We start from the raw sequence: 15,230 nt of genomic DNA on the forward strand, positions 1-15,230 counted from the left end.
AAGTTGATTCTTTATACTCTGATTAGTGTGTGATATGATTCTTTATATTCTGATTAGTGTGCGATATGATTCTTTATATTCTGATTAGTGTCTGATATGATTCTTTATATTCTGATTAGTGTGTGATATGTTTCGTTATACTCTGATTAGTTTGTGATATGATTCTTTATACTCTGATTAGTGTGTGATATGATTGTTTATACTCTGATTAATGTGCAATATGATTCTTTATACTCTGATTGGTGTGTGATATGATTCTTTTTCCTCTGATTAGTGTGTGATATGATTCTTTATACCCAGATTAGTGTGTGATGTGATTCTTCATACTCTGATTGGTGTCTGATATGATTGTTTATACTCTGATTTGTGTGCGATATGATTCTTTATATTCTGATTAGTGTGTGATATGATTCTTTATACTCTGATTAGTGTGCGATATGATTCTTTATATTCTGATTGGTGTCTGATATGATTGTTTATACTCTAATTAGTGTGTGATATGATTCTTTATGCTCTGATTAGTGTGTGATATGATTCTTTATTCTCTGATTAGTGTGTGATATGATTCTTTATGCTCTGATTAGTGTGTGATATGATTCTTTATACTCTGATTAGTGTGTGATATGATTCTTTATACCCAGATTAGTGTGTGATATGATTCTTTATACTCTGATTAGTGTCTGGTGTGATTGTTTATACTCTGATTAGTGTGTGATATGATTCTTTATACTCTGATTAGTGTGTGATATGATTGTTTATACTCTGATTAATGTGGGATATGATTCTTTATATTCTGATTAGTGTGTGATATGATTGTTTATACTCTGATTAATGTGGGATATGATTCTTTATATTCTGATTCGTGTGTGATATTATTCTTTATATTCTGATTAATGTGTGATATTATTCTTTATATTCTGATTAGTGTATGATAAGATTTTTATACCCTGAATAATGTGCGATATGATTATTTATACTCTGATTAGTGTGTGATATGATTGTTTATACTCTGATTAATGTGCGATATGAATCTTTATATTCTGATTAGTGTGTGATATGATTCTTTGTATTCTGATTAGTGTGTGATATTATTCTTTATATTCTGATTAGTGTGTGATATGATTCTTTATATTCTGATTTGTGTATGATAAGATTGTTTATACCCTGAATATCGGGCGATATGATTCTTTATACTCTGATTAGTGTGTGATATGATTGTTTATATTCTGATTAGTGTGTGATATGATTCTTTATACTCTGATTAATGTGCGATATGATTCTTTATATTCTGATTAGTGTGTGATATGATTCTTTATATTCTGATTAGTGTGTGATATGATTCTTTATATTCTGATTAGTGTGTGATATGATTCTTTATATTCTGATTAGTGTAAGTTGATTCTTTATACTCTGATTAGTGTGTGATATGATTCTTTATATTCTGATTAGTGTGCGATATGATTCTTTATATTCTGATTAGTGTCTGATATGATTCTTTATATTCTGATTAGTGTGTGATATGTTTCGTTATACTCTGATTAGTTTGTGATATGATTCTTTATACTCTGATTAGTGTGTGATATGATTGTTTATACTCTGATTAATGTGCAATATGATTCTTTATACTCTGATTGGTGTGTGATATGATTCTTTTTACTCTGATTAGTGTGTGATATGATTCTTTATACCCAGATTAGTGTGTGATGTGATTCTTCATACTCTGATTGGTGTCTGATATGATTGTTTATACTCTGATTTGTGTGCGATATGATTCTTTATATTCTGATTAGTGTGTGATATGATTCTTTATACTCTGATTAGTGTGCGATATGATTCTTTATATTCTGATTAGTGTGTGATATGATTCTTTATGCTCTGATTAGTGTGTGATATGATTCTTTATATTCTGATTATTGTGTGATATGATTCTTTATATTCTGATTAGTGTAAGTTGATTCTTTATACTCTGATTAGTGTGTGATATGATTCTTTATATTCTGATTAGTGTGCGATATGATTCTTTATGTTCTGATTAGTGTGTGATATGATTCTTTATATTCTGATTAGTGCGTGATATGTTTCGTTATACTCTGATTAGTTTGTGATATGATTCTTTATACTCTGATTAGTGTGTGATATGACTGTTTATACTCTGATTAATGTGCAATATGATTCTTTATACTCTGATTAGTGTGTGATATGTTTCTTTATACTCTGATTAGTATGTGATATGATTCTTTTTACCCAGATTAGTGTGTGATGTGATTCTTCATACTCTGATTGGTGTCTGATATGATTGTTTATACTCTGATTAATGTGGGATATGATTCTTTATACTCTGATTAGTATGTGATATGATTCTTTATACCCAGATTAGTGTGTGATGTGATTCTTTATACTCTGATTGGTGTCTGATATGATTGTTTATACTCTAATTAGTGTGTGATATGATTCTTTATGCTCTGATTAGTGTGTGATATGATTCTTTATTCTCTGATTAGTGTGTGATATGATTCTTTATGCTCTGATTAGTGTGTGATATGATTCTTTATACTCTGATTAGTGTGTGATATGATTCTTTATACCCAGATTAGTGTGTGATATGATTCTTTATACTCTGATTAGTGTCTGGTGTGATTGTTCTCCTCTGATTAGTGTGTGATATGATTCTTTATACTCTGATTAGTGTGTGATGTGATTGTTTATACTCTGATTAATGTGGGATATGATTCTTTATATTCTGATTAGTGTGTGATATGATTGTTTATACTCTGATTAATGTGGGATATGATTCTTTTTATTCTGATTCGTGTGTGATATTATTCTTTATATTCTGATTAATGTGTGATATTATTCTTTATATTCTGATTAGTGTATGATAAGATTTTTATACCCTGAATAATGTGCGATATGATTATTTATACTCTGATTAGTGTGTGATATGATTGTTTATACTCTGATTAATGTGCGATATGAATCTTTATATTCTGATTAGTGTGTGATATGATTCTTTGTATTCTGATTAGTGTGTGATATTATTCTTTATATTCTGATTAGTGTGTGATATGATTCTTTATATTCTGATTTGTGTATGATAAGATTGTTTATACCCTGAATATCGGGCGATATGATTCTTTATACTCTGATTAGTGTGTGATATGATTGTTTATATTCTGATTAGTGTGTGATATGATTCTTTATACTCTGATTAATGTGCGATATGATTCTTTATATTCTGATTAGTGTGTGATATGATTCTTTATATTCTGATTAGTGTGTGATATGATTCTTTATATTCTGATTAGTGTGTGATATGATTCTTTTTCTCTGATTAGTGTGTGATATGATTCTTTATATTCTGATTAGTGTGTGATATGATTCATTATTCTCTGATTAGTGTGTGATATGATTGTTTATGCTCTGATTCGTGTGTGATATGATTGTTGATACTCTGATTAGTGTGTGATGTGATTGTTGATACTCTGATTAGTGTGCGATATGATTGTTGATACTCTGATTAGTGTGCGATATGATTGTTTATACTCTGAATAGTGTGTGATATTATTGTTGATTCTCTGATTAGTGTGTGATGTGATTGTTGATACTCTGATTAGTGTGTGATGTGATTGTTGATACTCTGTTTCGTGTGCGATATTATTGTTGATACTCTGATTAGTGTGTGATATGATTGTTGATACTCTGAATAGTGTGTGATATTATTGTTGATACTCTGATTAGTGTGTGATATGATTGTTGATACTCTGATTAGTGTGCAATATGATTGTTGATGCTCTGATTAGTGTGTGATATGATTGTTGATACTCTGAATAGTGTGTGATATTATTGTTGATACTCTGATTAGTGTGCGATATTATTGTTGATGCTCTGATTAGTGTGCAATATGATTGTTGATACTCTGATTAGTGTGCGATATTATTGTTGATGCTCTGATTAGTGTGTGATATGATTGTTGACACTCTGATTAGTGTGCGATATTATTGTTGATGCTCTGATTAGTGTGTGATATTATTGTTGATACTCTGATTAGTGTGCGATATTATTGTTGATGCTCTGATTAGTGTGCAGTATGATTTTTGATACTCTGATTAGTGTGTGATATTATTGTTGATCCTCTGATTATTGTGTGATATGATTGTTGATACTCTGATTGGTGTGCGATATGATTGTTGACACTCTGATTAGTGTGCGATATGATTGTTTATACTCTGAATAGTGTGTGATATTATTGTTGATACTCTGATTAGTGTGTGATGTGATTGTTGATACTCTGATTAGTGTGTGATGTGATTGTTGATACTCTGATTCGTGTGCGATATTATTGTTGATACTCTGATTAGTGTGTGATATGATTGTTGATACTCTGAATAGTGTGTGATATTATTGTTGATACTCTGATTAGTGTGTGATATGATTGTTGATACTCTGATTAGTGTGCAATATGATTGTTGATGCTCTGATTAGTGTGTGATATGATTGTTGATACTCTGAATAGTGTGTGATATTATTGTTGATACTCTGATTAGTGTGCGATATTATTGTTGATGCTCTGATTAGTGTGCAATATGATTGTTGATACTCTGATTAGTGTGTGATATTATTGTTGATACTCTGATTAGTGTGTGATATGATTGTTGATACTCTGAATAGTGTGTGATATTATTGTTGATGCTCTGATTAGTGTGCAATATGATTGTTGATACTCTGATTAGTGTGTGATATTATTGTTGATACTCTGATTAGTGTGTGATATGATTGTTGATACTCTGAATAGTGTGTGATATTATTGTTGATACTCTGAATAGTGTGTGATATGATTGTTTATACTCTGATTAGTGTGTGATATGATTGTTGATACTCTGATTAGTGTGTGATATGATTGTTGATACTCTGATTAGTGTTTGATATGATTGTTGATACTCTGATTAGTGTGTGATATGATTGTTGATGCTCTGATTAGTGTGTGATATGATTGTTGATACTCTGATTGGTGTGTGATATGATTGTTGATACTCTGATTAGTGTGTGATATGATTGTTGATACTCTGATTAGTGTGTGATATGATTGTTGATACTCTGATTAGTGTGTGATATGATTGTTGATACTCTGATTAGTGTGTGATATGATTGTTGATACTCTGATTAGTGTGTGATATGATTGTTGATACTCTGATTCGTGTGTGATATGATTGATCCGACCATCATAATAAAACCCAAGAATTCTGAACAACAGGGAAAGCTCATAAAGTCCAAACAAGCTTGTTCCTTTTTTTGGAGATTAACCCACCAAAGCTGCCCCCTTCCTTCGACAAAAATAATTTGCAGTCCTTTGTTAATCATCTCCTGTGGGGTTAGAGCAACAATTGTGAAAAACCAAACCCATAGCACCCAGATTGGCTGCTTGCTGTACTCTGTGTGATACCAGGAGCAATGATTGGAAAAAAGCTTGACCCAGGAAAAGACAACTTGATAGAGTCACTGATACCCCAGACAGTCACCCTTCTTGTCCGCTGGAGGGAGGCTGAGCATAGGGCATGGTCCAGGTTGACCTGGCCTTCTGTGGAAAGGGACAACCAGGGTGCCAGGGAGCTGTGGAAGAGAGTATGACAGGAAGGAAATAAACATATTGTTTATCTTTGTGTTGTTTGGGACACTTTTACTCTCTTTTTTACCATCTGTTCCAGAAATGCACAGGACTCAGACCAAATACGAAGACGCTTTCATCTTCAAGGTGTTTGTTTTTCAGTTTATCAACTTCTACTCCTCGCCGATCTACATTGCCTTCTTCAAAGGCCGGTGAGCAGCATTTGCCCTGTTAAGGCCAATTGGTGCAAAGTGTCTGTGCTTTCCCCTGTGTTCTCTCCGCCTCTCCCAAAGGTGCTGATTCCAGCTGGGATATGGTTCCAGGGTGCCCAGCTCTCCTCCAGTATCTCACCCAAGTGGCCATTGAGAGGTCATTTTCCAACTTTGTGCTATTGACACTCTGCACTGTTTCCAACGAGCCCCAATGGACAATGAACCCTTAACTGCCATTCAACTGTGGGAAGTATCACAGCTGAACCTGGCCTGTCCTTACCCAATGTGCAGGTCACTGGGTAGCAATGAAGAGCAGGTCCGTGTCTAATTTTGCCCCTTCCTGGCCCAGGGGTGTTGAATGCCAGTTTTAGCTGACCGGGTGGGACAAGTTGTCTCAGCACAGATCTGTCATCTGTGTGGCTTAGTGCAACACTGAGTCATGCATATACCCAGGAGGCCATCAGGAGAGCCACATGGTCTCCTCTTAAAGCAGTCATGTCATCCTGACGTAGGATGTTCAATGATGGAGATGGTTTTCCCAGATAAAAGATTGAAGACAAAGATCAAAACAAAGCCGATCTCATTAGTGACAAAGCCGTTGCCCGACACATCTGGGCCAAAATTGCGGGGCTCCGCTGCTAGGTTGGGGTGGGGTGCGCGGTTACATCCCTTTCTCTGATCCATGCTTGCGTCTAGTGAGGTTCACCACCAGCAGTCGAACCTCACAGTTTCAGCCCTATATGGTCTTCTTGAAACTTGCACTGAACTGAACAGCAGCACAAGGAGGAGCAGGTTTCCTTCACTACTTGGGTGCAAAGCATCAGATGGATGAAGCACATGTAGGACAATCGAGCGAGCTGATCCTCTGTGCGTGATTTTCCGCTCTGCGCTCCATCCAGGCAATGCGTTTTGCCCAAGCGCTAAAAAGGAAAAGCTGCTGAAATCACTGACTGGCAGAGCCAACGGATCTCTCTATAAATCCACTTATCCCGATCCTCAGCCACACCCCCACTGATGGGCACGTTAGTCCTTCACTGCGGTGATTGTGGTCGTAGCGAACTTTCAGGAGAGGTGGAGTTTTACACCTGGTTTACATTATAGGCGCGAGTAGTTCTGAGTGTTACTGTTGAATCTGTCTCTCGTACCCTTGCAGGCTCTACATTTACTGGTACTACATGTGGATTGACTATTTAGATGGCACAGGTGATTACTGCCACTCAGTGCAGGATTATTCTGCTTTCTGTGTATCAGTGACTTCAGTTTCACTGTAAATGTTACAACTGCCTTACTGCAACAATAACCAGGGAAGGTTTTTTGTGCTAATTTTCCATATGTTGAATACAAAGGTGGTAAAATCCAAATGGTTCCATGGCTATTATACTCCATCGCCCTTGTTCCAGAATCTGTGTAATATTCTGGATTCTCAGAATCTCTCTCTTGTATTCTAATTTGTTCCCCTTTATCCTTACATTATTAGAATTCTGATCCTATCTCCAATTTGTTGTGTTCCTCAGGTTTGTTGGTTATCCTGGACACTATGGATCACTGTTTGGAATCAGAAACGAGGCTGTAGGTATCTGATTATAACATTCTACAAACAAGTTAATTACAGCACATGTTCAGACTATCAGTAGAACAGAATCTTAGGGCCCAAGATTTCAGGGGCCGGGGAGGACAGAAATGTGGCACAATCCCAACGGGGAGGCTGTAATTTGAGGTGGAACTTGGGCCTTTTTTTTTATTCGTTCATTGGATGTGGGCGTCACTGGCGAGGCCAGCGTTTATTGTCCATCCCTAATTGCCCTTGAGAAGGTGATGGTGAGCCACCTTCTTGAACCGCTGCAGTCTGTGTGGTGAAGGTTCTCCCACAATGCTGTTAGGAAGGGGGTTCCAGGATTTTGACCCAGCGACGATGAAGGTCTCCAGCCCATTTGCTCTGCATTGAAAATCATGATCTTCCGCCCATGCCCCACCCATGTTCCAGGGGCAATTTGGGGAACGTCTGAGGTCATTCCTGGACATCCCGGCAATTCGACCCAGTTTGCCTATTTGGATCACATATGGGTTCCATTGTAGGCTGTAAATGAAGCATAAAGTAAAGAAAGCATATGACAATCAATCCCAGAGAAATCAATTGCTATTTCTAATGTGCCCCTTTGCCTCCTTGACTGGCGGCTTTTAATGTTTGTTGGTCCTTGTCTTCGGCCTGATAAGAGCCTCGGGCTCCCTCCCTCGGAGCGGTGGAATGCAGTTCTGAGTTTCCACTGCCACTCTGTTGCCCCTCTACAGATGTGGCTGACTGTTCTGAATATTAAAATGCCCCGTCCCTGGTATTTGGGACAGGGTCTCTGGCCTGGTAGAAGTCCTTGCCCCGCCACACTTCCACTCTCTGGGAAGGGTCCACTATTAAAATGGAGTTTTAGAGTCATTTTTACTTTCTTAATATTTTCCTCACAAACCCAATCCTCCGCCCATTGGTTGAACCTGACACTGCTTCACTATGAAGATACACAGCTTGGAATGTTTGATTTTTGCAAGCAGCCCCTCCATTGCCTTTCCTTTGAGTGTCACACCCTGCCAGGGTCCCGTAACCATCTTGTGTTGAAAACTTGACATAAAACTTATTTTTATTATCCTAAATTCTCACGTGTTAGTGATGTTGATGTGTCTGCAGATTCTAACTCATCTGCAGCATTTGATGTTTTTCTCCCCAACACACCTACATAAGAGAAAGGCCATTCAACCCATCGAAACTCGTTCCTGTAATACTCGAACCAAACTAGTCCACATCCAACTGCATTTCGAAGCTCTTTCATTTCTTAGTCTCCAGTACCATACCTGGTAGATTATACCAAAATATTTTATCACACTTTGAAGACATACATGTTTTCTAATGTGTGCTAACTGCCTTTTCACTAATTTAAGGTAATGACCTATTGCCCTACTGGCATGACTCACCTTGAGGTAATTATCTGGGGTTCATTTTACACCGTTTAATATTTTAAATACCCCTGAGCTTTTCTCCAGAGTGTAGAGCATGAGAAATTCTAATTTTTCTTCATAGTTCATCCCCTTTACACTTGAAATCAGCCTTGTTGCTCTGTTGTGTACTTTCCCCAAGATAAACCAGTGCATTATAAAGCCTCAGTATGACCTATGTAGGCTTGTACACCACTGATCTGGGTATGTATCCAAACATACTGTCTGTTTTTTAATTGCTTCTCCACACTACCTCGCCATTGAATGTTAAGAGCAGGTCCTAACTCTTCCTACGCCAATTATGTTCCCTTCATTGCATACATTGGTGTTGTTTATATTTTGTCCAACATATCTGTATAGAATCATACAGCACAGAAGGTGGCCATTCAGCCCATCGTGCCTGTGCTGGCTCTTTGAAAGAGCTATCCAATTAGTCCCACTCCCCTGCTCTTTCCCCATACCCCTGCAATGTTTTCCTTTTCGAGTATTTATCCAATTCCTTTTCAAAAGTTACTATTGAATCTGCTTCCACCGCCCTTTCAGGCAGGGCATTCCAGATCATAAGAAAAAATGTCTCCTTATCTCCCCTCTGGTTCTTTTGCCAATGATCTTAAATCTGTGTCCTCTGGTTACCGACCCTCCTGCCAGTGGAAACAGTTTCTCCTTATTTACTCTATCAAAGCCCTTCATAACGCACCTAATGTATCTGTATGTTCTACTGTATCTGTATAATAATGTATCTGTGTTTTCTAATGTATCTATGTGCTCTAATGTATTGGTGTAATAATATATTTGTGTAGTCTAATGTATCTGCATGTTCTAAATTATCTGTATGTTTTAAGGTTCTGGCTGAGATGCCACTATCAGATTGGAGACTGGTATTATATTAATTCCATAGAACCATAGAAAAGGTACAGCACAGAAGGGGGCCATTCAGCCCATCGTGTCTGCGCCGGCTGCAAAATATAATTCATCAGTCCATTTTGCACTTTACAGTCGTGACTCTCCTAACAAGTTCCCGCTAACCATATTTGAAGTGAACCTGGACTCTGCACTGCATCTAACCCCGACAACTCAGCTGAGACTTGGCACGTGTGGATTGTTGATGTGAACATAGGAACAGGAGTAGGCCATTCAGCCCCTCGGGCCTGTTCTGCCATTCAATTAGATCATGGCTGATCTGCACCTCAACTCCGTTTACCCGCCTTGGCTCCCTATCCCTTGTTACCCTTACCCAACAAAAATCTATCGATCTCAGTCGTGAAAGCTCCAATTGTCCCCCAGCATCCACAGCCTTTTGGGGGAGAGAGTTCCAGATTTACACTGACCTCGGATCGAAAAAATACTTCCTGATTTCACTCCTAAATGGCCTAGCTCTAATTTTAAGATTATGTCCCCTTGTTCTTAATTCCCCCACCGGAGGAAATAGCTTCTCTGTATCTACCCTATCAAATCTGTTTAACATTTTAAACACCTCGATCAGATCACCCCTCGACCTTCTATATTCAGGGGAATACAAGCCAAGTTTATGCAACCTGGTCCTCATAATTTAACCCTCTAAGTCCCGATAACATTCTGGTGAATCTGCAGTGCACCCCCTCCAAGGCCAATATATCCTTCCTGGGTTGTGATGCCCAGAACTGAATGAAGTATTCCAGATGGGGTCTGACCAAGGCTCTGTACAACTGAAGCATAACCTCCTCCTCTTTGTATTCCAGCCCCCTTGAGATAAAAGCCAACATTCCATTAGCCTTTTTGATTGTTTTTTGTACCTGTGCACTAGCTTTTAGTGATTTGTGTACATGAACTCCTGAATCTCTTTGCTCTTCTACAGTTCCTAGTTTCTCACCATTCAGAAAATACTCTGATTTTTTTTTCTTCGGTCCAAAGTGGATGACCTTACACTTCCCCATATTATACCCCATCTGCCATAGTTTTGCCCATTCACTTAATCTGTCCATGTCCCTTTACAACTCCCTGCTCCCATCTGCACTACTTACTGTTCCACCTAATTTAGTGTCTTCTGCAAACTTGGATATACAATTCTTTATTCCTTCATCCAAGTCATTAATAAATATGTTGAAAAGTTGAGGCCTCAGATTCCTGTCACATCCCAATCAGAATATGTATCCTTTATCCCCACTCTCTGTTTCCTACCTCCCAACCAATTTCGAACCCAAGACAAAAGGCTACCTCCAATTCCTCTCATTTTTGCCAATCATCTTTTGTGTGGAACTTTATCAAATGCCTCCTGGAAATCCATATAGATGACATCCATAGACACTCCCTTGTCTATCTTATTACTGACCTCCTCAAAAAATGTAACTAGATTAGTCAGACATGACTTACCTTTCACAAAACCATGCTGGCTGTCTCTGATCAAAGTATGGCAGCCCATTATAGGGGTTCATGGTATAATACTTTCCACTGCCTGTTGATCATTCCTATGTCTTTTTCTGTGACTTGTTAAGCATAGTACAGATTATTAGTTGCTATTCTTTTGCAGTGTGGAGCTGGTGGCTGCCTGATTGAACTGGCTCAGGAACTGCTTGTTATCATGGTTGGAAAACAACTCATTAACAACGTGCAGGAGTTTGTCATTCCGTGAGTATCTGCTTCAATGTGAATAGGAACCATTCAAATGGGAATAGGAATGGGGAGAGGTCTGCTAAATCAGATCTATTCAAACAAGAATGGTGAAGGGACGACTTGTTTGTCATAAACATTTACATTATTCACACAAGCATTAATGAGCTTAAAGATCTTGATAGGGTTAGATGAAGTAGGGTAGGAGGAGGCTTGTATGGAGTATAAACACCGGTATAGACTAGTTAGGCCGAAAGGCCCATTTCTGTGCTGCAGATTCTATGGAAGACCAACCTGTCATCTCGTCCTGGTGTTTCAGCCTCCCACTGTAATGGAATATTAGTTGGCTGTGAATCATTCTTTTGTGGATTTGAATCATTATGTTCTCTCCCTGTTCCCCCGCTTGCTTCCTCTAGGCCACATACCAACTGCACTCTAGAGGGCAAGGTTACAAGATCCTCTCAGACACGCTGCCAAGAGTCTGAGGTTAATTCTTTCCCCTCTCCCCATTTTCCCTCCAAACTACAGGAAAGCATCTTGTGTCCACTTGATATTTCCCCAAAGCAGCTGAAATTCAGTAGGAACTTGGCAGAGCATCAAATCAAACTTGGGTTCCCTCTTGCGTGACGAGTATATTGATGCTCCAACAGGCAGTGCCATCAGCCTGCTTCTGCTGCGAACTAAATGGACCCAAGTAGGGAATGAGAATGGGAGAAGCATAGTATAGATTGGGAGAAGCATAGTATAGATTGTGGCAATGTTCCCATCTATTCCAAGCATGACTTGACCACCTCCCAAAGGCAACAGTTGGGACTGAAGTGCTTTTGAAATGCTTTGAACTGAAGTACTCCTTAAAGAGGTAGAAGATCCTTTTAGCAAACGTTTACCATACACTATCTGCTGATCCTTCCACCTCACCAATTTTTCAGGCATCATTGATGGACATTGACCGTGTACCCTAGGTACATATTTTTTTTTAATTCACTCATGGGATGTGGGCATCGCTGGCAAGGCCAGCATTTATTGCCCGTTCCTAATTGCCCTTGAGAAGGTGGTGGTGAGCCGTGTGGTGAAGGTTCTCCCACAATGCTGTTAGGAAGGGATTTCCAGGATTTTGACCCAGTGACGATGAAGGAACGGCGATATATTTCCAAGTCAGGATGGTGTGTGACTTGGAGGGGAATGTGCAGGTGGTGTTGTTCCCATGTGCCTGCTGCCCTTGCCCTTCTAGGTGGTAGAGGTCACGGGTTTGGGAGGTGTTGATGGGCATTGACCATGTACCCTAGATACAAATTTGATGGGCATTGACCTTGTACCCTAGATACATATTTGATGGGCATTGACCATGTACCCTAGGTACACATTTGATGGGCATTGACCTTGTACCCTAGGTACATATTTGATGGGCATTGACCATGTACCCTAGGTACACATTTGATGGGCATTGACCTTGTACCCTAGATACATATTTGATGGGCATTGACCATGTACCCTAGGTACACATTTGATGGGCATTGACCTTGTACCCTAGGTACATATTTGATGGGCATTGACCATGTACCCTAGATACATATTTGATGGGCATTAACCATGTACCCTAGGTACATATTTGATGGGCAGTAACCATGTACCCTAGATACATATTTGATGGGCAGTAACCATGTACACTAGATACATATTTGATGGGCATTAACCATGTACCCTAGGTACATATTTGATGGGCATTAACCATGTACCCTAGGTACATATTTGATGGGCATTAACCATGTACCCTAGATACATATTTGATGGGCATTAACCATGTACCCTAGGTACATATTTGATGAGCATTAACCATGTACCCTAGATACATATTTGATGGGCATTGACCATGTACCCTAGATACATATTTGATGGGCATTGACCATGTACCCTAGGTACATATTTGATGGGCATTAACCATGTACCCTAGATACATATTTGATGGGCATTGACCATGTACCCTAGATACATATTTGATGGGCATTAACCATGTACCCTAGATACATATTTGATGGGCATTGACCATCTTCAGTGGCTGTTTCATTGTCTTGATTGGCAACTTCAAATGTTAGGAAGCAAAAAGTAAAATCAGACCAACTTATCTGTGGTGTACATTTGCTGCTGGCAACAGGTGTGGTAAATAGGTCTGACTTTGATTGAGCTATCTTTCATTTGCTCCTTTATTTTGAATATTGTTCTGTTATTATTGAACAGGAAGCTGAAACATTGGTGGCAGAAGCAAAAACTGATGGGCACAGTTAAAGAGGAGTCCATTTCAGAGCATCATCCCTGGGAGAAGGATTATGAGCTACTGGTCTGTGAGGGGCTCTTTGATGAGTATCTTGAGATGGGTAGGTAGCTCACTCGAACACTTTGTGACTCTGGTGGAGATCAGAGCATGGTTTATCCTGTGAATGAGGAAGACTTCATAACTCATGTGTGAGGCTTAGAAGGTGGGTTCTGTAGGTCTTAATCACAATCAATCTCCTAGTCTTCCTTCACCCCATAACATAGTTAATAATTGGTACATAAAAACTAGTTTACATTTTTATTTCATTTATTTATCCATTTTGGGGGTTTCAGGCTCTCTTTATGAGTTGCTTTCTTGCCTTTTCCCCTTGGATCACAGACCAACAGGGGCTTATGGGGTGAGCATAGGATTTGCACCTCGCCCTCTGCCAATGAAGCCAGAAGGTCCATGAGCCTGCCCAGGGGTGATCCTTCTTCTGCGGAAGCTCTGACCTCCATGCAATGCTTTCGCCAAAGTGATCGTGCCTGAGATTTATAGCATAAAGATTGTGAGCTCGTCCCACCATTCCATAATACCACCCTGCCTTATTTTAGCGTTTTTCTAACTTTCTCCCCTCTTCTCCTGAAGGTGCTACCTTCTGCTGAGTTACAATTCCACAGGTATCAGTACATACACAGTCCGGTACCTCCCCCAAGCAACTCCTCCCAGGCAAGAAGTGTCACACGTCACCCCATCATGCAGGGGGCACTAACTTGCATGTAGAGCACTCTGAAACATTTCTGATAGGGATGCTAAGGAGCTGTAAAAATGTCTTTTTAAAAATTCCTCCCCTCACCTGACATCCACTCACACAATTTGCAAGGGGGTTGCTAAATAGTGACCAGGATTGGGAACCCAGACTGATGTTTCCTCTCCCTAGCCTGGGAACAATGAGACCTGGTGTAGTACTCTTAACCACCGCCTCACTGAGACCAACTAACGCAGCACAGTCCAGGGATTGAACCTGTACACCACAGCACAAGGTGCATTTACTCACTGAACAAACATTTTCTAATTGTGTGGAAAAACAGAGTATGAAGAAGCGACAGTACCATGGAAACCACGAGAGCATCATATTGTAAATGTAATTACAGAATATTGTTCAGCTAGCAGATAGACAAGGCTGCCATTTAATTGAGAAGTTAGGATGCAATCGTAAACCTCAAGCACAAAGTCTGGTTTTTATCACTCTTTCAACCTTTAGTTGATTAAATTAGCCTAAAACATCTCACTCCTGTTTGCTACTTTTTCTTTCCGGTGAATATTTTTGTAACAAAATGGCACTGATTTGTCTCTTTTCCACCCCTCCCGCCCCAGCATAAGTTTGCACACAACTGACTACTGCTTTGGGTCTGATGCTCGCTTCAAATCGGGGGGCGGGTAAAGAAAGAAAGAACTTGCATTTGTATAGCGCCTTACACGACCTCAGATCGTCCCAAAACGCTTTACAGCCAATGAAATACTTTTGAAGTGTAGTCACTGTTGTAATGTAGGAAACGCAGCAGCCAATTTGTGCACAGCAAGATCCCATAAACAGCAA

At 39.2% G+C, this 15,230-nt stretch overlaps 1 protein-coding gene across 3 annotated transcripts in view; it reads left to right on the forward strand.

Annotated features, from left to right (window-relative positions):
* LOC137331673 (anoctamin-7-like) overlaps positions 1–15,230 on the forward strand; it is a 233,687-nt gene that overhangs the window by 167,248 nt on the left and 51,209 nt on the right. For all 3 annotated transcript variants that reach the window (XM_067995621.1, XM_067995623.1, XM_067995622.1), the window contains 4 exons: positions 5,703–5,814; positions 7,329–7,383; positions 11,300–11,397; positions 13,615–13,751. In XM_067995621.1, the coding sequence (XP_067851722.1) occupies positions 5,703–5,814; positions 7,329–7,383; positions 11,300–11,397; positions 13,615–13,751 (402 nt within the window). The remainder of the gene's footprint in view (positions 1–5,702; positions 5,815–7,328; positions 7,384–11,299; positions 11,398–13,614; positions 13,752–15,230) is intronic.

This window comes from Heptranchias perlo, chromosome 13 (genome assembly GCF_035084215.1).
Source record: "Heptranchias perlo isolate sHepPer1 chromosome 13, sHepPer1.hap1, whole genome shotgun sequence".
Classification (NCBI taxonomy): Eukaryota; Metazoa; Chordata; class Chondrichthyes; order Hexanchiformes; family Hexanchidae; genus Heptranchias; species Heptranchias perlo.